The sequence below is a fragment of the Syngnathus scovelli genome, chromosome 10 (assembly GCF_024217435.2).
Source record: "Syngnathus scovelli strain Florida chromosome 10, RoL_Ssco_1.2, whole genome shotgun sequence".
Classification (NCBI taxonomy): Eukaryota; Metazoa; Chordata; class Actinopteri; order Syngnathiformes; family Syngnathidae; genus Syngnathus; species Syngnathus scovelli.
In genome coordinates, this window is record NC_090856.1 from 1242594 (window position 1) to 1265064 (window position 22471).

Consider the following 22471-nt stretch of genomic DNA (forward strand, 5'->3'; position numbering starts at 1 on the left):
GTTTAAACACACAAAAACAACACAAGTGTAGAAAACAATACTGCAACATCCCTTGGAAGGAATCTGATAATAGGTAAAAAGAACAGTTCATTGCTATGTTTTCAAGTATTCCTTTTTATTTTTCTCCCCCCAGATTATTTTACTGTCGTCTTGAACATGTGACCGTGTGATAAAAGCCAATGACGTCGGAAAATCATCGCGATCGAGAGACGTTTAGATGAAGTAGACACACACCTCTGTGAATGCATTCATTGATCGTCAAGCCCATGGTCGAATCGTCAAATACCTCTTAAGTGACGAACAAAAAAAAAACTTCTTCACCTTTCAGGTAAAGTGCTTTCTTTTTGTCCACTGCACGGAATTGTATGTTGATCATTTCATTGTTCTTATACGTTGAAAGGCTTGTCAAGTTAGGCATGCAAAAAAACAAAAACAGCTACACTTGTGTGATAGACTTTAATAGGACTTTAATGTAGCCAATTGATAATTCCCAAAACTATATTTTATATTACTGTTATGTTGAGTACTTGGGTTCAAAGGTGGAGGCCAGTTTGGAATAGCCGCATGAATTGCCTCTTTCAAGTGTGATGCAACATGCAATCCTCAATTCCTTGATCCAGTAAGTTCAACTAAATTCTGGTTAACACTTTTAGTTTGACAAATTTAGCATCTCATTATTTTTCATGCATCCCTTTAAATCTGCCATTGCATCAGCGTACAGTTAATAGAATGACAAATGTCAAAACATCAATGACATTTGTAGTGGATTGTCACGATGAAAGATTTGGAGTATCTTTACAATGTACAGTACAGCTTGGCACTTTTTAAGCAAACATGTAAACTATTGCTGCCATTATAGTAATGTTGGCTTTAAACTAAAAGCTAGTAAACATAGGCTTACTCTGTATTATCCACTTTGAAAGAAATGGCAAACAATCTGGAGAGGTCAGTCAGTATATGACCCATCCACAATTCCATTCTCACTAAAACAATGATTTTTTTTGCGTGTGTGTGTGTGTGTGTGTGTGTGGGGGGGGGGGGGTTGGGGGGGGATCAAAGCAAGAAAATGTCATGTAACAAAAATATAAGGACAATTATATGTTTCGAAACACTAGAATTATGCAAGTTCCTTTTGGACCAAATGTATGAATTTAAGCATGGTGTCTTAGCATTTTCACACTCACACCTGAGTAATTTGGAGTGCCCAGTCGGCCTAATGAATGAATGAATGAAAGAAAATGATCTTGAGTAATACAGTCTATATGATATAATTGGATTACCTTTGTTCATTGTAATATTTAATTGAAGACATCTGAAATGAGCAAACAATAATGCATTGTGATCGGTGCAGCACAGGGACTGTGGAGCGGAGCATGTTGATGTCAATGACTGAGAGTAACCTCAGCCAATGGCACGTCAGCGGTCGCTGCAGCCTACAGCAGCTCAGCACGTGCACATGCGCAGATTCCATCCGGCCCTCACGTCACGTGATGCTGTGCTGTGGTGGCTGGATGTCCTCTCTCAAAGCAATTGGCTGAGAATGATCTTGCTATGGAAAGACGTCATGTGAGCGAGCATCAGATGAGATCAGTAAAACATTGCTTTCTTCTAATCTGCTTGGTGGACACTTTGATTGCAATTACCTGAAAGCAAGGAAATATTGAGATCACCCAAGGCTCATTCAGATCAGCATGTTCACAATGGTTATTACCATAATGTCACCCATGATCATCAGTCCTAGTACATGATTTTTGGTGCAATATGTGAATATGAAATCTGTCTTTATTAAATTTGAAGATCAGAAGTGAGCCAAATATTGCTGGTGATGTGATTTTCTACTTCCAATTTGCCCGACCAGTCAGTTCACATGAAGGCACCTGTTAAGAAAACAACAACAACCCGTTTAAGGATTGGCGTGGTAATTAGACCGGTATTGCGGACGGAAAAGCTCTCGTGTAGTGTCGGGTCCGCTGCACTTTGGAAGAACTCGGTCACCTGTTTTCCGTAGACATTTTCCAGAAATGTGGGATATTGTCTTCAAACAACTTCTCAGGTAAACTGGCATTCATATACCTGATCTTGTTCCTATGATTGCTCATAATTTGAACGACAAAACCGTACTAGTGTATGTAGTCTTTGTTTTGCTTTTCACTCATTTTCGTCTCTGCCAATCAGAAGCATCGTTTCAGCCAAAAGGGAGAAAAATTGTTTTTCATTCGACCGAGAGGCATTTTATGTTAGTGACCGATTATTTATCATATGCTAATATTTCATTGAACAGAAATGCAATTTAATGTAATGCAAAATCAGTAGCAGATGAATCTAATTCATATATTATACCACAAATGAAGATGTTTTTTTTTTTTTTTTTTTTGGAGAACATGAGAATTTAGAGCTGTGTAAAATAAAAATGACCCGTAGTAACCTTAGCCAGCATGACTGCAGCTTGTTGTTAGGGGGATGGATTTCATAGTATCGTTGACGCTTCCCTCCGTGCCTGATTTATTTGGCTTGCATGACCTTTTTTGGAAGCCGAGGCTTGTGGCGTGAGCATTTTCCTCCTATCAGATTGCAGGGGGAGTGCGTAGAAGGAAGCCTGGCTGGCAGGGTGGGGTTTTTTCCTGGGGGGGAGGGACCAACCAAGCTGGCCGGGCTGCTGTTTGAAAATGATGATCGGCTGCTTGTAGTCTAGAAACCAAGGAGATTAGAAGATTTTAGAATAGAATATTTTACAGTTCAAGGAGCTTTATTGTACAGCAAAATTTCAACCAGGTCGAAAACTGAGTTCAAGAAATGCAATGTGAGTATTTTTATTCATTGTGCAGTGTTAATTGAATGGATTTGTCATCTCTTAAAGCTTTCACTTGCATGCCTTTTTTTCCTCATTTTGTTTTAGATAGCACAATCATCTTGTTTCCTCTGATGAGAATGTGCGCAGGCAGCCTTGTTGCTGAATATTCACCATCAATGTTTGACTCCATCTTAATATGTGAATAAGGTGATGACTGCTGTCAATCCGGTCTAGTGCAGCAACCAGGCACTTGTTGTCATTTGGAGGGTATCAAGGGGAGGGTGTGTTTCCAGTCTCCATCATCTCTTATGAATGTAAAATAGATAGGGGGAAAAAGCCGTAGTGTGGTCAGTCATGCACCAAGCGAGGATGCTGAGGGTGTTGTCTCGCCATAAACTGCTGATCTGGGCGCTTGCCGAGAGCCAACAGCTGGTAAATGGTGTAAATAATTCTGAGCGTTGATCAATGGAATCGCATTTCTTCTCTTGGTGTTAATTTATAGTACAATAAAGACAGCCTAGAGCTGGTAGAAAATTTGGACAGAGAGCTGTGGTTTGATCTCTAATCTTTAATATTTGATGGGACGGAATTTTATGGTAATATCAGTGTTGGATCTGAGTGGAAAACAGCTGGGATTGGGTCCGGCTCAAGGAGCATTTAGGGTTTAGTACATGTCAGTCCACCAACCGTTGGGAGGATAGAACAGCTGACTGCTCTACTTTTAAAATCTGCTCGATTGCTCCATTGCAGTTGGAATCGTCTCAGTTTAAGAATTTGGGGGTTTTGAAAAGTTCTGCTTTGCGTAGCATGTGAACAGTGTCACAACTCTTGACTCGTATCTCATCTAAAATGTCCACAAGGTCATCTGACGGATTGGCTATGATGCTATTGTTGGGGTAAGGGGAAAAAAAATATTAGGTAAAGCCACGGCAGCCTTATCCAGAATCAATGGAGCATTATGCAAGGTTTGACACTGGAATCTGTGTCAGAGATGTCAGAATAACCATGGCTACTTCTGAAACACCCAGGTGCCAGTCTGGTGTGTACTTAAGTCACATGTCGTGCAATTAGAGCAGGGAAGCAAGGTTGCAACGCCATGACGCCACAGACCACTACACCGGCCACATTCATTGAATCGTTTGATTCTGAGCAGACAGAGTCATGTAAAATGAGCTTGTTTACCTTGTGTGCTTCTCCTCTTGCAGTGACCGTGTGTGAGCCCGGTGCCATGTCGGAGGTCGGAGTGCTTCAGCAGTCGGACTCTGTTGCCTTGAATGAGTCTACCTGTGATTCAGGGAAAAATGGAGCAGCCCTTGATCATGTTTTGGATACGGCCAAGTATGTACACCACACAACAATGAGAAGTTGTTGTCATTTAATGATGGATACAGCATATATACACGTTCTTTTGGTATCGGGTCTGTTTTTATGCAAGGATCCGGTTTCTGCCTCTGGTCTTGGTGAAGAATGTGGCAGGCCAGCTAGGGACTTCACCCTTTTGTTTGACGTGTTTTTCCTGTTCCTCAGCGAGTCTTTAGAGGAAGAACCCACGGTGGAAAAAGAAGAAGAGACAGCGGCCCCCGATGCTGTCAGCAGTAAGCCGGAGGTCTCCAATGAGCACACCTCAAACACACAAACAGGTGATACAGGACACACACAGTGCTGATAAGAACACTGTTTACATTTGCTTCCCCCTTATCATTGGAATGTTTGCATGGGCAATATGGCTGCTTCATGATCACAGTAAGAGATGTGCGTGACGGACGGCTTCATGTTTGGTGGTCTCAGCTTGCAATTGCTCTCATTTCCCACAGGTAGTGACATCTGCTTCCTGTTCTTAGTCATCCTTTCCTGCCTTTGTACTGAAGGGGAAAGTGAAATTATTGTTCTCTCTTTTGGATTCGTAATTATTTGACAAATCATCAAGGATCAAATTGAGCATGGGACAAAATGGATGGGCATTTGTTGAGTGGAGCAGGGTTAAACATTAATTTGCTTGTTCCTGCTGTTGCAGCCAACAATGAGCAGCTGTTGGAGGCCATAAATGTGCCAGCAGCAAAATGACAGCAATATTGTGAGCATTGCCAGTTTATGCTGCTGAGATCATCATGGATTGAGATGTTCCTTTTACAATGAAGGATATATTATTTAATAAGGAGCTGTTGCCAAGCAATTGCGACCTGTCCTGGTGTTTTTTTTCCCTTTAGCAATTACCACTTAAATGAACCAGAACATTTAGTTCTTAATAGTTCTCTGAGCTCATATACTCTCTATGTCCTCCAGTAAATGGCCAGCGCCCAGGCTCTCTGTCAGTGTCAGCAGCACCGGCACCAGCACCAGAACCAGCACCGGGGTCCAACCTGTGGACAGGTCAAGCCGATGGCGAAGTGAAGCTCCGCATGGAAGATTCTGGCCTAGCAGCGGAGACCCCTTTAACGGTCCATCAGCTCTTCACAACAGCTGTGAAGAATTTTGGGAAGTATACCGCTGTGAGCTGGAAAGAAGGCGAGCAGAAGAAGAGCTTGAACTACACGCAATACTACGAGACCTGTCGCACAGCAGCCAAGAGCTTCCTTAAGGTACGTCATTCGAGACGCTCACCAATATTGCTTAGTCATTGAGTCGGGCCCTTCTGGGGATGCATGAACAAATCGTTTTTTTATGAGGTTTTCGCTTTCGTCACTAGATTCTGACGCTCAAACTATGAAGGTTTCCTTGGTTATGCTGTGGATGATTCGATGATATTTTCAGTCCCCGCCTGATTTGTTTCTTAGAAATAATTCCTTGCTGAATCCAGGCTAGCATTTCTACACATTAGTCTCAAGCACACAGCACTTTATTCTGTCTGGCATCTTCATGTCATGTGGTGGTGGACTTGAAAAGGCAAGTCAATGAAGCCTTGTTTGCTTCATTGTAGTATTTATGTTGACATCTAAAACATGATGGAAAAAGACAGTTTGTCTTCCTGCGTTTCGAACAAATCACGCTACACCATCTGCGCCACAACTTTGACCTACTTTTAGCTGGTCTTATGACTAGTTTCAAGAAATTGTCAAGTGCGCCATATAAGAGAATGGCCAAAGTCCCAATGGCACTTGAGATCGATCACATGCCCTGGTTTATGAAAGCAGAGGCCAAAATGTCAATCCAGGTTGCAATATTGACTCGATATATTTGTCTCTCTACAGCTTGGGTTGCAGCGTTGCCATGGCGTATGTATCCTCGGCTTCAACTCTGTCGAGTGGTTCATCGCTGACATCGGAGCCATTTTGGCAGGGTGAGCTGTTTATGCATATCACAAAAGGGACAACTACACTCAATGACATTGGCATCAAAAGAAGCTTAAGGCTGAAGCCCCGCTTCCTCCAGCTGTATTATGGTGAAACACGAGGCGTTCCACTGGCTTACCCAAACCCCCGTAGCAAAAGAAGAGCATGGCATTGATTGATAAAGGCTAAATCTGCTGATTACCATATTAATTGAAATATCACAGAACTATTCAGTTAAACTATTGTATCAAAGCAAACCATGCTAACGCCACACAGGAGGACGTGAGCCAGTGAATTGTCCCACTATGAGGCAGATGTGCACTTATTCAAATTCCAATGTAAATGTGCGTGTTGCAGCGGCTTCGCCGTGGGCATCTACGCAACCAACTCGCCAGAAGCATGCCAGTATGTGGCAGAGAACTGCAAGGCTAATATCCTTGTGGTGGAGAACCACAAGCAGCTGCAGAAAATCCTTCAAGTGCAAGACAGTTTGCCACATCTGAAAGCCATTGTCCAGTACAAGGGGAAACTGAAAGAGAAGAAAGCAAACCTGTACAGCGTAAGTCAACAAAGATGAACGGCGTGTGTAAAAAGCAGCAGTGGATCGAGCGGCATGGTCTTCTTCCCGCAGTGGTCCGACTTCATGAAACTGGGACATGACGTTCCTGATGTTTCGCTGGATGACATCATCGCCAAGCAGAAGCCTAATCAGTGCTGCACGCTCATTTACACCTCAGGAACCACCGGCCAGCCCAAAGGAGTCATGCTCAGCCATGATAATGTAAGCGCCCGCCTGATTCGCATGTGCCCAACGCTGACTTGAGCAAATTTTAAAAAGCGGAGCGCCCCAGGCTCTTCACATAGGACATCATTTGTGCACATTGATTTTTAATGTCTCCTTCGTAACCCTCAGCTGACATGGACGGCGCTCTCCACCGCTCGGCACGTGGGCCTGACGGATGCCACCGAGTCCCAGGAGGTGGTGGTCAGTTACCTTCCCCTCAGCCACATCGCCGCCCAGATGGTGGACATCTGGCTCACCATGAGGGTGGGCGGGGTCACGCACTTTGCCGACCCCGATGCACTTAAGGTCAGTCGTGTTTGTTTTTATTATGATGATGACGCCACGATGATCTCTGGGTCTTGAAAAATCAGTCAAAACACATGCTTGAGTTGTACATGTGTCGTGGTGCTGTCCGTTTGCAGGGCTCCTTGGTGACCACCATGAAGGAGGTGCGTCCCACGGCCTTCATGGGGGTGCCACGTGTCTGGGAGAAGATGCAAGAGAAGATGAAGGCCACCGGAGCAAAGTCGTCCGCTGTTCGCCGCAAAGTTGCTGCCTGGGCCAAAGACGTGGGTCTGCAGACCAATCTATCCAAGATGAACGTGTGAGTAAATGCGGCATTGCAGTTTTGGACTTTTTACTGATCCGTTTAGGACAGCTGTTTGAAGATGCCTTTTCTCCTGAAGAAACAGAGCAGCGGAACACACGCCGTTGAGTTACCAAATAGCCAAGAAGCTGGTGTTCAAGAAGGTGCGCAAGGCTCTGGGTCTGGACCGCTGCCACAGGTGCTACACGGGTGCCGCCCCTATTACCCGGGACACGCTGGAGTTCTTCCTCAGCCTGGACATTCCATTGTACGAGCTGTACGGCATGAGCGAGTCCACCGGACCGCACACCATCTCCATCCCAGATGCCTTTAGGATCACCAGGTATTTGCCGCACGCAAGGGTGTCCAACTCTGGATCAATGGGCCGGTTCTGACCCTCAGGCCTTAAGGCAAGTGTCCCAATTTTGTTTTCGTTTTTGTTGCCCTCCAGCTGTGGCAAGGAGATCCCTGGGTGCAAGACAAAGTTGCACAACCCAGACCAAGATGGGACCGGCGAAGTCTGCTTCTGGGGTCGCCACGTCTTCATGGGTTACCTCAACATGGACAACAAGACTGAGGAAACTCTGGATTCGGAGGGCTGGCTGCATTCCGGCGACTTGGGCAAACGCGACAGCAATGGATTTCTCTTCATCACCGGTCGAATTAAAGGTGCGCTTGTTTGCTTGTGGAGCACACGGATATGGGAGAAAGCTTTTTACTTCTTTGAACAGGAGCTTCTTTAAATAGCTTTCTCAACAATGCTCCTTTTGTCATTTCAGAGTTAATCATCACAGCAGGGGGAGAGAACATCCCTCCTGTGCCTAGCGAGGATGCAGTCAAGGAAGCTCTGCCGCTGATTAGCAATGCCATGCTGATAGGAGACAAGAGAAAGTTCCTGTCCATGCTTCTCACCATTAAGGTATGACAAAACAATGTATTGTGTAAGCTTTACAGTCAACACGAGGTTCTCTTTTGGTCTTGCAGATAACACTGATTTTTATCTCAAATGTCATTTTCGATCTGTCAAAGGCTGTATGACGACACTGCCATCTGGTGGCTAATTACAACACCACATGACATGACCAAGGAAAGAAATGTTAGACGAGGATCCAGTTTGGATTCTTGTTTTTGTTTAGATTCCTATCAGAGCAAGATGAGCAGGAAGTACTTGGAGACTATATCGGTCATTTGAACTTTAAAAGTGCCATCTTTAAAACCACTTATAGTAAAGATGACTTTTTACCTACCGACAAGGTACAGACAACACAGAGACGCTCAACAGTTTCACGCTAGAGACTTTTAAAATAGGACCAATTTTTTTTGGTTCTTAATTAAAATAACCGTGATTTCCCCTTCAGTGCGAGCTTAACGCCGACGGCGCCCCATTGGACGAGCTCACTCCAGAGGCCGTGGAGATCTGCAGGAAACTGGGAAGTCAAGCAACGCGCGTCTCCGAACTGGCAGGCGGCCGCGATCGCGCCGTAAACGCTGCCATCCAGGACGGCATCAACCGGGTGAATGAGAAAGCCATCTCCAACGCTCAGCGTATCCAAAAGTGGCACATTCTCCCGCAAGACTTCTCCATCACTGGAGGAGAGCTGGGTAAGTAGTGGCCATCTCAATAAGCGTGTGTGTACACGCTGTTCTCTGGTTAATGACTCGCCGCCCAAAACCAATTGACGGACATGATGGTCTATTCCTTTTCTGCAGGTCCCACCATGAAGCTGAAGCGGCCGGTGGTGTCCAAAATGTACCAAGAGCAGATTGACAACTTTTACAAGGAAGTGACATCTCCGACGACCCCTGACAACCCGCTGCCTACCAAATGAGGGAAACGAGTGACTTGCTCTTTGTTCTAATATATCCATCTGCTTGTTTATCGTTTTTTCAAGTTCTGTTTTTATTGCCTTATTTTGGTTTACATTTGTGGACAAGAGAAAGCCATTGTAAATTCAATTAGCTTTGTTTTTTTTTTCAACTATTTATTTGTGTTGCATACGGATGTGAAGTAGCAGCAAAGAAAAGTTCGTTTGTGACGATGACCATTGATTGCACTGTCATACTTGAAAATGAAAATCACAAAATTCCCCAAATAGCTTTAAGAAAAGGCTGATTCAACAGTGAATTTTCAATTTGCTTGGGCCAAAGTTGGCAGTTTGCTTGGGCTAAAGACTTGTCCATACAGCCATACATAACATGTAACAAAGTAAATGCCCTCAGAATATTTATAAACACGTCTTGCAGTCAAGTTAAGCGGTAAGCTAATGCTAGCGAGAAGCTAACGAATGCATTTAACACATTATTGTGTTCCCCAAGAATAACCTTCGATGCAGTTCATCTGATGCTACAACTCAAAATACATCCGCAAGTGCAACCATAGAGCACACAGCGCTAAAATTAGCAAAAAGACTAATGCTAATGATGCTAATGCTATGAAAACGAGGGTATCGTAGACACACATTAATGTGAAAGTGAAATACAGGTTATTATTTTTGTGTCATCTCAAGCTTACCGCTTTACTCTGTCCGTCGTTTCCATAGATTGAAGGAACGGAACCCTCAATCTTTCGGCAAATACTTTTTTGTGTAGATTAATGCATCCAACAAGGGAGAAGTTCGGTCTTGGGCATCCTTGAGTTGTTTGCACGACAAAAGTCTCTCTGGGTAATAAAGATGGCGGATGGTGAAACCGTTTGGCCGCACCCATTACCTTGTTTGGTAGACTGCCGTAATAGATGAAGAATACAAAATGGATAGTAAAAAATATCCTCCAAACATATAAAAGTCCTGGAGACACGAAGTGCACAATAAAATGTATTTAAAAGCTAAAAAAAAAAAAAAAAAAAAAAAAAAAAAAAGGGGGATTTTCCATTATATGTATGTAATGAAATCCTTCATTTGTGGATCGGTTGAAAAGGAAGTATCGCATTTAAATGTTAAATCCAGATTGTATACTTTATATGTTAAAAACATATCATCCAAATAGGTGAAGCTTTTTGGGCTGATGTGACAGCTGGAGGCTCGCTCGCTCCCTCGTTCATTTGCACTGGTTCCGGCCTCCTTAACGTGTGTTCACTTGCTGTGCTCTGAAATGGTATTGGATTGTAAATATGCTTTTGCTTTAAACCTTCATGTGTTTGTTTAAGTGCAAGGAAAATGAAACAATGTTGGATTATATTCAACTGGTATAACTGAGCTCTTTATATCTAAACAGTTGGCACACTTTATGCAACTTATGTCAAATGCTATTATGATCCTCAAGCATTTAGTTTCCCAGAAAACAGTCTCTACTTGAAAACTAAAGTTGATGAAATCCAAAGAGCTGTAACATGGTCTTAAATGAAGAGAATATTGTAAGCACTCTTTGGATTGTTGTAACGTGATGACTTAGGGAACTGGGTCATGCAAACCAGCTGAAGTTCTGGGTTTACGTGGTGTCATTTATTATTTCTACCATGTATTGTTTTGATGAAGGGATTGGGGGATGAGTGAGTTTTCCTTCTGTTAAATTACACTGGTTATATGCTGCCAGAATTTGTTACTCGATTTAATGAAGGAGAGGCGTACGTGTGTTCAACTGTAATTCAAAATAAGCACCAAGCTGTGACATTTCCTGGAAATTTGACTCAACTAATGATGCTCTTATTAGTAGGTATGTGGTTGGTGAGTCAGTTAGGCAGAAGGAAGCTGGTAAATGTCAATGACCAAACAGGAAATAATAAAAGTTCTCCATTCCAGTATCTTGTGTTTGTCTTATTTACAGACGCGCACAGGAGAGAATACATTTTGTCCTAAATGTATGAACGTTGAAGGTGAATTCATAATTTGTTCGACATTTGAACTCATTGTAATTTTAAGTGATCAAGCAGTGCAAAAATAACCCAACTAGGCCAAGTACTAACTACTACACAAAATTCTAGTTTTGTCTCACATAGGAGGTTGTGTTCAACTGGATGTAACAAAGGTCATTTTACGGTCAACGAGGCCATGTTAAATGTTTTAACGGGGATTCATTGATGGTAGTACCTCCATCACAGCGCCGTGACATCATTCTATTGATCAGCCCTGAAGCAATAAGGATCCTTTCCACCAGAAAATAATTTGCCCGATGGACGATCAGCGCGTGATGGGCCCGACCTATTTCTGCGTGCCCTTTGCACCCCACATGCAGCCACATGAACTCCATATGAACCCCGTGACCGAGTCGGCCGGCGGTCAATGATGAGACACCGTGACAGTACTTCATGACTTTATTATGATTTTCAAAATAAAAATAACATTAAAATAACATGTTTTGACTATGACAACAACTTGCATCATATGGCCACATGGTGGCATTTCAATGCCAAGTTTGTCTTTGACCAAATTGAGTTGCTCATGTGCCCTTCAGCTGGTGCTGGTTTGTTCTGTGTTGACCACATCTTGATGTTGCCACCAATTTCCTCACAACCCCCCCTGTAAAAGCCCAGTCAAAGAATTGAACCCTTATAAATACACATGCACCCTGTCCACAGCATTTTTTCTGCTCTTCCTGTAAAGATGCACACAGCAGATTATTGACCTCAGCCGTATTGTCCAAGTGTAAATGGCCAGCTCCCGCAGTCCCCTCCTTTCCTATGACGTGTTTGTGCCGAGCGAGCGCATCGTCTATGAAACCATACATCAAAGCACAGGAAAACCAAAAATTCCCCCCAAAAAAAGACATTTTGTTTTTGTTTTTTTTTAGCTTAACAGCTCCCTGAACTAAAGTGTGGCGTTCTCTCTGTGGTCCAGTTATTGTGACTGGAAGCAGACAGTGATTAAGTTGAGGTCATCCAGCAAACATCTGCAACACCTGCTTCTTGGTGCTCAGCTGTCATGAGATACACAAAAACATTACAGGGAACGTGCCGGGAAAAACAGTTCAGGCCAAAAAAAAGAGCTTCGAGAGGGCATGTTGGTTGGTGACTACTCGTGACAAAACGTGCCCAAATTCAAGACAATTAAATTAACAAAAACAATTTGGCAAAAAACAATATCATATTGCATGTAAATATTGTATAAAATCCTTAAAAATACAATTTAGGTAACTATTTAAGTACTGAAGTCATCACAGCCAAAAGTGCAGAGGTCCATAAATAAAACGTAGACTGTGGGTAGACTGCGGGGCATTTCTCGGGTCAACATCCACTCCAATGACCCGGTTGGGTAAAAAGACTAGCGGGTCAAACAGTCAAGAGTTCATGAACTCGGACGTACACTCAGAAGAGGACGCCTGGCTGTCACACAAAGCAACTGGGAGTCGGTCGGGGTTTTGTTGACAGAGGCAGAGGCACAGGCGGGATGGGCCGGGCCGGGGGGGGCCGGGGGGGCGTTGAAGGGCTGTTTCAAAACAACAGCAGTGAGCAGAGTGACGGCCCCCGCAACACGCCAGTATTAAAGCTACACAATAAATACACAAAAGGCAGAGCGGCAAAGGACGCATTCAGTTCAAGTGTGGACCTCAACCCCAGGCTGCTGCTGCTGCATGGCATTTCTCTCCAGCTTGTGGAACTATGTTGAAGCCTAGGCGGGAGCTTCATCAAGAAAGGCCATTGCCCTGTCTAATGTGAATGTAGTGCTTTGCTGCCATCTCGTGGCAACCACGTGCAACTACAAACCTGTTGTAAACATTACTATTACTGTCATGGACTATGAAGTGAACTGGGTTAGTTAGGCTCCCTGTGACCCTGAGCGCACTTTTTCAGCTTAACAATGTCCATACTTGTACACGTGATTGGTGAAGAAGTCTGCCAGTTGCGTGAAATTGGTTTTGGGGTTGAGATAACTGGGCTCTTAAAAAGACTGATTCTATTGCCAGTGGTCATGATTTGATATTTCACCTCAATTTTCCCCAGAAAGGGAGGTCACATACACAGCAGCCCCAAATCAACAGTTTCTACAGCTAGTTCATATTACGTACCCCCCACATTAAACACTGAGCTAGTGGCAGAAAAGCAAAAAACATAAACACCAGTTATAACATTGTACAGTTTCTACAGAGATGACGAGAGGAATGACTACAACTGCCTACAAGGACACTGAGGAAGAAAAAGAAGCCTTTAAGACAATACTGAAGAATCAGGCAACCTGATTAACACTTGGTTTCCCCCATTTTCAAAGCGGTGGGGGTGGTGGTGGGGGGGGTGATGGGGTGGGGTGGGGATGCTGGGGAACACCCACTTCATGCTGCAGAAAGGCACTAGAGTGGGCTTGTTGCTGTTGGGCGTAGAAAAATAAAATTGATATACATTCATAGCTCACAGGTCATTTAACCGCAAATCTGGGAGTAGAAACACAAATGCATTTGTAGAAAAATAAAATATTAAAAAAAAAAAAAAAAAAAAAAAAAAAAAAAAAGGGGGGCGGGGGGCGCATGGCCCCTACTTTTTCTTATTTTTGGATTCTGGGAGACGAGTATGGCTACTTTTATTAGTTTTACAAATCCACCAGTCGGCAATCCAAGAACGCACCGGCGACCAGCAGTGGAGCCCTTTGGTGCACGCTGGCATGAGAGGGAAGGAGGGAAGGAAGGAAGGAGGGAAGGAAGGAAGGAAGGATGCACTTGCAGCTTTGGGGGTGCTGGGAGATGAAATTTGGAGAGGCATTGGCGTGAGGTCAGGGCTCAGCTTTCAGTGCAAGAGCAAAGTTAACAACATGCATGTTGGGATGTTGGGAGAGCAGCGATGCCATCCAAACATGCACGCACGCACGCTTCCACATGTACACATGCGTGTGCGTTCCAAAATAAAAAAAGTCAGTAACTGCCAAGGCCCAATGCGGCTGATTGCAGGGGGATGGGATGGGACGTGGAGTGATCTGGCCGGGAAGGAGTGTGAATGGAAAGAAGGAGGAGGAGGACGAGTGTGACGCGCTGAAGGGTGTGCGAGGGGGGGGGGGGGGGGGCAGCTGAATTCCACGGGTCCGCCATGCCGTTAACTTCCTGCGGCGCTCCTCTCCTGCTGCCATCTCGGACTCTCCCGCTCACGCCGTCCTCCCCTTCCTCCACGGGTTCCTCCGCTGCCCCTCGCCAGCGTGTCATCAAGGTGCGGTGGCGGCGGCGGCAGCGTCTTCGTGTGTGCTTCTTTGTTCTTACGCGTGTGTGTGGTTACGTTGCTTGCTGTTGAGCGATGAAGGAGCTGCTCCTCGAGGAGATATGGCGATCTCCGGCTCCGCTTCCTGTCACGTGGCCGTCGCCTCCAGGTAGCTCTGTAGTTTGCGGACGGTGGACTCGTCCAAGGAAAAGAGGTCAAAGTCAAAAGTGGTGTTGGTCACGTTGAAGTGGCCCGTCTCCTCAATCAGGTTGACGATCTGAGACACAAAATCCAGACAGGGAGAAGTTGCGGGGAACAATCTGGACTCAGTCAACCATGGAAAGCAAGACATGAACACAAACCTGTTGCAAGACATTGCGCTCCCTTAAAGCCATCAGTCTGCGATGGAGGTCCACTAGCTCTTCTGTGTAGGCCTGAATCATTTGGGAGAGAAGAGTGTCGTTGAAAAGCGCCACATACACTGATTGCAAAGTACATTGTGTATAATAAAACAATCAAAATATCCAGCAAAGCATGGATGTTTTTTTAAAGAGTTGAACGAGAGCCATCTGAAGGATGTTTGATGTGGTGCTAAGAAAAATACTTGACAAGAGTTCAGTGGCAGTTTGTCCAAACATCTGGATCCGTTTGCCAAACCAACAGCAATCTATTTGGCTTCATAGGATACATGTGTAAGTTGAAGCATAAAAAAAAGTTGCGGTATTTACCCTTCCTACCTTGTCGTATCCCTTCTTCAACACCTTCTCCGAACGGAACGAGGAGTCTGGGCTCTTTCGGCCCGACACCTGCGTGCGCAAGCAGAGATTGGACAAAGTTATCACGGACGAGAGATGGCGCTTGTTGCAAAACGGGTGGAAGAAATTCCTACAAGCCAGAAAGTGTCACTACGAGTCAGCGCTGTGAAAACGAATCCCAACTGTATGTTTACAATCCAAACACATTTTCCAAAGTGTTGTCATCATGATTTTCATTTGGTCGATATGTGGCAGGCCTCACTTTATTATTGGAGGAGCTGTGTTTCTGCGGGGGTGGGGCCGGGTCTCGACTGGGGCGGTGCGACCCGTCACTGCTGTCACTCTCGCTGTCCAGGCTCAGTCTGACAGGGGGGGGAGGAGAGGGACAAGGTCATTAGGTCACTCACACACTTTCTGCACGTGTCCCGTTCAATGTTATCTATGGTTCGATTTCAGAGGGGGGGGTGCTTTGTCTGACTGACCGAGAGTCACGATTGGGAGGATTGGTCTTGACGGGGGTCCCCTCCTCCGAGCTGCTGTCGTCATCGTCCGACTCCTCTGACTGGATCTCCTCCACCATGGATCGCAAGGGACCTGAGAGAAACAAAGAGCCTTCCTTGTTCCTTGTTTGGACTGCGATTGTGTATTGATATCTGGCAGATTTCATTCTTTCAAATTCATATATTTGGACTTTTTGAGGACACAGTATTTGTATTTAGTATGCATGGATATTTTCTGGGAATCAAGTTTAAAATACCCTACCTTGTCCTGGTTTCTGTCCCGGCTCAAAGTCCGAGTCTGAGCTGGAGTCGGAGCTGGAACTCGAGTTTGAAGGACTGGAAGGAGCCGACTGCTGTTGGAGGAGGTTGGATGACATCAATCGATTAAATCCGCTCGAGAATGCTTAGATGCAATTTTGAATTCAAAAAATAAATGAATACAAATATTAATAATAAAAACAACAAAGACCTCTTTGTACTATATATAGGAAAGAAAAACAGCCCAGAATGCAAAGTGTCCCAACCTCAGACTTTGAAGATGCTTCATCCTCTGAATTTGAATCTTCTGACTCGGGAAGTTTCTTGGGTTCTTTCAAATCCTGTGTGTCGTTTTTGCTTTTGGCCCAGCGACCTTTTTCCTTGGAGTGTTTCTTGTCAGCGTAGGGTTGAGTGGCAGCGGATGATGATGAGACGCGAGGGGAACCTGTGAAAGCGGCGCCAGACGGGCCTTTGGGACCCTCGGAGCTGCCCTTTTTCTGCTTCTTGGCACTGGGTTTGGGAGACTCCACAGTCGAGGGTCTTTTGCTGGGGGCTTTGGACTCTGCGGATCCCCCTCCTCCTCCGCCACCCCCTCCACCCCCAGCCCCCCCTCCTTTTGGAGACATGCCCTCCATCTTTGACTCCTTCAGGGTGAGCTTGGGCTCCTTGAAAGCTGCCTTGGGCAAGACTTTGACTTCATCTTTAACTTTGATGTCTGATGGCTTTTTCGAAGACGAGGTTGAGGAAGAGTCACGTCCGCTTTTGCCGCTTCCATCTCTGTCGTTGTCGCCTTTGGACGAGGCTTTACTCTCCGAGTCTTTTCGGGGTCTTTCGCGGTGCTCCTTGGTCATCTTGTGCGGTTTGGGTCCTTTGCTGCTCCCGCCGCCGCCGCCACCGCCTCCTTCTTTACTGGGTTCCTGAAGGTAGAAAAACAAAGAAGCAATGTCATTATGACAAAATGGCAGCTTTTTGTGATGTAAATAAGAGCAAGATAAAGCATTTGAAAATGTGACATAAGCCGTTCTTCTAAGACAATGCTGCTTTTAGCCATTTGACATTTTCTTCTCATTTCATCAGTTTTGCTCAGGACGTCCAGTTCTTTGTACTGATTGTCTTTACAGTTAAATGCCTTGAAATTTTTACTTTGAACAATGAGACCCCTATTCTTGACTCGGGAAAGATAAAAATTCAGCAAAGGTCCGACCGAGTAAGACCAATGTTGAGAATAGTAAAGCCTATTATTTGTTGTCGTCTGGCTGAAAAGGCCGATTAAAAGATATTTATTATTTGTGATGGATTTAACTGAGGCAAGACAAAGGGGGTGCTCACATTTTCTCCTTGAAGATAAGCAGGCCGACTAATTCGGTACGCATGCTAATGCTAAACGGCAGTTGGGAACAATTATAGTCAGCCAGCAGCTTTAAAGGCAAACGCTACAATCAAAGCCAACTCAAAGTTTTACCTTCACAAAGAGATCGTGTGTGATGAATGACAAACGAAGATGCGGGAGGAGAAATTAAGTACTATATATTTTTTTTTTTTCTCTCTCCAAGTGGTTGTCAAATGACAAGCAATTCTTGGCAGCTTAACCAACCTTTGACACATGGGAGGTCTTGGTTTTCTTGGGATCTGAGAATGCTGAGAGGGGGATGGTGGGGAGGATTGGATAGTCTGGACTGGGCCTGGACACTGCTTCGGCCACCTCCGGAACCACCAATACCTAACAAGGAAGATAGTTGCGCATTACATGTGTTGTAGGTGGTGTTAAAGGCTTTACTGGACTAAATATGGATCTCACCCCTCCAGCTTTGATCAGCTTTTTCCTGAAATCTTTGGTGGGGTTGTTGAAGGTGAGCTTCTCACAGCGGAGGTGATTAACAGGTGGATTGCCCTCCAAGTTCAGGAATAGGTCATAGTTGAAACACACCTTTTTTGGCTCTTCCTAAAAAGAAATGAATTCATTAGATCAATATTAAAGAGGAACATCATAAAGGGGGAAAAAGTGTTTCTGTTAACAAAATTAAAGACTTATTTCGTTAAAAATTACAGCCACTCTATAAATGATCATTTAAAAGTTTTTAGACACTCTTGATCATTTTGCAATTTAACATTTTCATCTCTCTGATGAATAAAAGCAATTGAACTTTTTTTTTCCCCCTCTCACCTTGTTCTTGAAGTAGACCTCGATGAGCATGAGGAAGCCTGCGTAGCCCGACTCCTCCACTTTGTATGGGGGCTCCTTGCATACTGCACACACAAACATGCAATTCAAATTCTTCCAGTTTGAATGATTTTCCGTCCATCATGGCATTAGTGTGAAACGTTGCGGCTGTCATACCTCTTTTAGGTTTGGGGAAGCTCTCGTGCAGGCGGAAGACAACCTTATCTACAAAGTGCTGGATGTCGCCGTTCTCTGGCCCTCGGACAAAAACCATCCAGTCGTGGGTGAAGCCCTCTGATGTGACTTTCTTCCTCAGCTGAGCTCTGTGGCCCAATTCCAGTTTCACCTGCACTGTGCACTGGACATTTCAGAACAAAAAAATAGCTGTCAGTGCTTGGCCTTTTCCATTTAGTAGAAAACGTCCATGCAGGAAGTGCAAAGTCAGGAAAAGAAGGATATGTCCAATCAAAACATGCCACCCATTCTTGATAAGTCATGAATACTTTAATGGCCATGGCAAGGTCAAATAAATATCAGGTTTACTCAGCTGGATCCTATGGACAGAACAATCATTAATTTTGGCCCTTGACGGGGTAATTCCACGAGATGATGCCATTTTTTTTCTGTTCTCTGAATAATATTGCTCTGCCCTCTGGGTCATGATTGTCTTGTTGCATCCACTTTTGAGCTCTAACTAGCAGACAGTCTTGAGCTTTACTGCACAATATCTTGTCTCCCTTATTCGGGGAAGTGATTTTCGCATCAATGAGAGCAGTCAGGCCCTGAGGCAGGAAAGCAGCCCCAAACACATGATGCCCCTTTCCACTAGACTTGATCTAGGATGAGCTTTCGTGAGTGGCGTGCTGTGTCGTCTTGGTCGCGTAGCACTCGACTTAACCGTAGTTTTCAAGGTTCCTGCTAGATTTAAATGTGGTGACGCTAGACCAGCATTCAAACATTATTTATTTCAAGAGCTGTTGTTTTCTTTTTGGATAAACAGTATTATAAGCAGGAAAAACATTATTTCTCCCCCCCCCCCATCCTGTCATCCCAAGCAACCGCAGAGCTTGCATAGAGAGGTCTCGTGACAAGAAAACCAGCTGATCTCTCATCAGCATTCCCAAACAAAGTGGACTCCCATTCCAGCCTCGGCCAGTGATCGCTCTAAGATGCTTCATTGGGCAACCTACAGTGCAAGTACACAAACAAGCCCATCAATGTTGCAATTTGGAAGAATAAACTCTCAAAGTGAGTACACTAAATAGTCAATTGGTATATTCTATGGTTATCATCACATTTTTCTCTTTCTGTGGTGGAATTAGCCGCCCCCCCGTGCTCAACTGTTCAATCATGGTAATAACAGCACCCTAAATGGAACATCAACATCTTTATTGCAGTATCTTTGACCTCACAGTGGCGTCCATGTTCTTTGCCAGCTTTCCGTAGATCAAGCTGCTGACTCCAATAGGCTTTACCCGCTTGTCCCAGGATTTTGTTTTCCACTGTACACACACACACACACATTGCCTCGCAGCATAGGCGGTTGTCATAGAAATGTCGAAGGAAGGAAACTGCTGTGCCGTCATCCTCAAGATGATAAAAATAAAAAAAAATCTGGCATTTTGGAAACTCTCAAGTGAGGTGTGAGCCTATCTTGATAGCTTTGGAGCATTTTGTCAAAGCAGGACCAATATGAGACGCAATCAAAAATATCTTTCTTTACTTTAAAAAAAGAAAACTGACAATATCGCTGTGCATATCGATGAATTTTCTTCATGAAAGGAAAACACTGAGAATATTTGTAAAGTTCCAGGCATCTGACCATGTCCTCTTTTGTGATCACTCACCAGTCTACTCAAAAGCAACTTTAGAGAAGCAGTGCCAAGAAAGTGGCTGATATTTCTGTGGTTTTGACACAGGAAAAAAACTTTTAAAACTTGTGACATAGTGTGCTGATACATTCATTTGTTCATATAAATCTGTTGGGGTGCAGTGGGTTAGTATGTAAGGTTTCCAGTTTGATAAGGTCAAAAGCAAGCACAATGGAACTAATGACAATTGCTTTTTTTTTTTAATGGGGTTTAATGACTTGAGTGAACAACCTCAAGACTATGACATGATTTAACACAACCATCCAGTTACAATCATGCAAAAGCAATTTGATAGCAAGCCTCCTTCACTGATAGTGTGTTTTGGACACTTTAGCTCAATGAAAGATGCCAATCAAAGCATGAGTGCGGTTCAAATTCTCCACATTGGGATTTTGCCAAAATGCCCCCCCCCCCCCCCCCCCCCTGCATATTCATTGGCGTTATACTGGGGGAAAAAAGTGCACACGAGTTAACCATTAATCAAATGTTAGCCAATACTACAAAATAGTAGTGTCCTCGTTGGGTCTTTGGCAAGTATGACAGGTATCAGGCCCCCGCCCTGGATGAGCAGCGCGACCAAGGGGAGGACGAGGGAGCCTTTTCCCGGCGCCTTGTCGCGGCTCCTTAGCCTTTAGCCAAGGGCCGATCATATTCCATTTGTTGTGTGAACTAGCTTAGCTTAGCTGGACACAACCGCCACTACTAACTAAATAAAAATAACTAGTAACTAATACTTGTAATCTAAAGAGAGCGTGTGTATATCTTTGTGTGCTGGATTTGTGGCTGCGCCAATGCAGCGGCGCTGAATGGAGCTACGGAGCGGAGCTAGTTAGCGGTAAATGCCGATGTATGAGTGGCCAGCTAGCATAGCTCCAGAACCAAACAACTACGACTTGTACAGCAGCAGGAGCAGCGTTTTTTTTTTTTTTTTTTTTCCCTCTCTCTCGCTCTCTCTCTCCCTTGCTCACTCTCTTCAAGCGACTACAACAGAGGATTCATTGCTGCCCGAGCAGCGAGAAAGCAGCCAGTCTTTTCATCGGGAAAAGTTCAGTGTCCAAAAGCAGAGAGGGGAGCAAACCTACCTGATTCTCCATGTTTCACTGGCCTCAGTGATTTGTTGTTTTTATTTACAGCGGCGTTTGATGAGCGTCTTTCCAGCCTTGGGTCCTCATTGTGTGTCAATCCAGCCGAGAAGCGGAAGGCAGACGACTCCCCTCCCCTCTCCTCCCCGTCCAGACGGTCCGCTGGAAGGCAACCCAAACAGAAAGCTCGCTCAGCCAATGGGAGAGCGGGGATTTCCTGCTCTCTTAAAAACAGCCAATCATAGCCCATTAGGAGGCGGGCTTGGACTCCACTTGCAAATACAAATAAAGCTTTTTGTGATGGTATTCTCGAGTGACAGGAGCTCTGTTCCAATGGCTGCAGAGCTCTTTTAATTGTAAAATGCACATGGTGTTAATTGATAATTAAGAATAAATAATAGTTTAATCGACGCAGAACGTCATTATGTGAATATGTGATGTGTTTGCTCTTAATTTTCCCAACCCTAGTAAATTAACACAAATAAAACACTCAGATAAACTGAGTAAATGGTTCCGGATAAATCATACATACATTCATTTAATTTTTTCAATGAGGATTTTTCTTCATAGTGCAATCCCGAATGTTAGTTAGCAATCACTGACTTGTAATTGTGTGCTAAACAGTTGCATTGGTGAGGCAACAAGGATGCTTGTAATAAGTAAAAGAACTTTGAGCAGCTTGTCTTTTTATTAATGCTGTTTTCCCCCCCTCAACAGTCAGAGGGTGTCACGTCTCCCTTGTGGAGCACTTTGAAGTGAGATTATTGGGTCTCCGTTTTGGCCCACAAGGTCAGCACTCTCTCACCAAGGCTGTGCTTTCTCTTGTATGTAATCCAGTTTGTCTTTGAGTCAAAGAATAGAAGGAATCCCCACCTTGAGTGTGTCTTACTCACATTCAGATATCGAGTCCTTCATTCACCTTTTCATTTGGGAAGAATGAACAGCACAAAAGCATGATGTGAAATAGATTTTGCAAACTATAGTCTGAGATTGTGCAGTTGTATTTATACTGACTATCTTAAATTTAATTGTATTTTCATATTTTTATCATTTTTACATGTATATCTGAACACTTGGAACATTTTACTTGGAACATAAGATTTGCTTTTATTGTTGAAAAAAATGGTGTGGACAAAAAAAACAGTGATTATGATAAATTGAGTTGTGCTTGATTATAAACCAAATTAGAGCTAATGTCACTCTTTTACCTCTCATATTTCACCCGTTTAGGAAGCAATCATTCTGCAATCACTATTCAGTAATTGATTCAAGATGACTTGTTTTTTCTTAAACAATGCACGCGTGACTCCATAGGAGGTCACTGTTGAGGCTGGAACAAAATCTTGAGCTTTCCCATTTCCAT

At 44.1% G+C, this 22471-nt stretch overlaps 2 protein-coding genes across 10 annotated transcripts; one reads left to right on the forward strand and one right to left on the reverse strand.

The window, feature by feature from the left end:
* The first annotated feature begins 165 nt into the window (after positions 1-165).
* acsbg2 (acyl-CoA synthetase bubblegum family member 2) lies at positions 166-11169 on the forward strand. Of its 6 annotated transcripts, XM_049720311.2 has the most exons (15): positions 171-328; positions 1352-2053; positions 3997-4129; positions 4319-4431; positions 5075-5370; positions 5980-6068; positions 6418-6619; positions 6692-6841; positions 6974-7150; positions 7267-7448; positions 7531-7773; positions 7882-8099; positions 8210-8349; positions 8789-9032; positions 9141-11169. In XM_049720311.2, exons 3-15 carry the CDS (start codon positions 4020-4022, stop codon positions 9257-9259), a joined length of 2283 nt encoding a protein of 760 aa, XP_049576268.1. In that variant the 5' UTR covers positions 171-328; positions 1352-2053; positions 3997-4019; the 3' UTR covers positions 9260-11169. The 6 variants fall into 6 exon arrangements, with proteins under 6 accessions (XP_049576288.1, XP_049576268.1, XP_049576260.1 ...); XM_049720331.2 differs by lacking the exon at positions 1352-2053 and having other exon boundaries at positions 166-328; XM_049720303.2 differs by lacking the exon at positions 171-328 and having other exon boundaries at positions 1267-2053.
* Positions 11170-11661: 492 nt separating this feature from the next.
* mllt1a (MLLT1 super elongation complex subunit a) lies at positions 11662-21258 on the reverse strand. 4 transcript variants are annotated; one of them, XM_049720518.2, is made up of 12 exons: positions 21109-21258; positions 18333-18513; positions 18159-18241; positions 17793-17936; positions 17589-17714; positions 16261-16911; positions 15999-16086; positions 15719-15830; positions 15499-15598; positions 15219-15287; positions 14844-14915; positions 11662-14758 (listed from the first exon to the last, which is right to left on the reverse strand). In XM_049720518.2, exons 1-12 carry the CDS (start codon positions 21118-21120, stop codon positions 14630-14632), a joined length of 1767 nt encoding a protein of 588 aa, XP_049576475.1. In that variant the 5' UTR covers positions 21121-21258; the 3' UTR covers positions 11662-14629. The 4 variants fall into 4 exon arrangements, with proteins under 4 accessions (XP_049576475.1, XP_049576459.1, XP_049576468.1 ...); XM_049720502.2 differs by having other exon boundaries at positions 15210-15287; XM_049720511.2 differs by having other exon boundaries at positions 15999-16089.
* Between the last annotated feature and the right edge of the window lie 1213 nt (positions 21259-22471).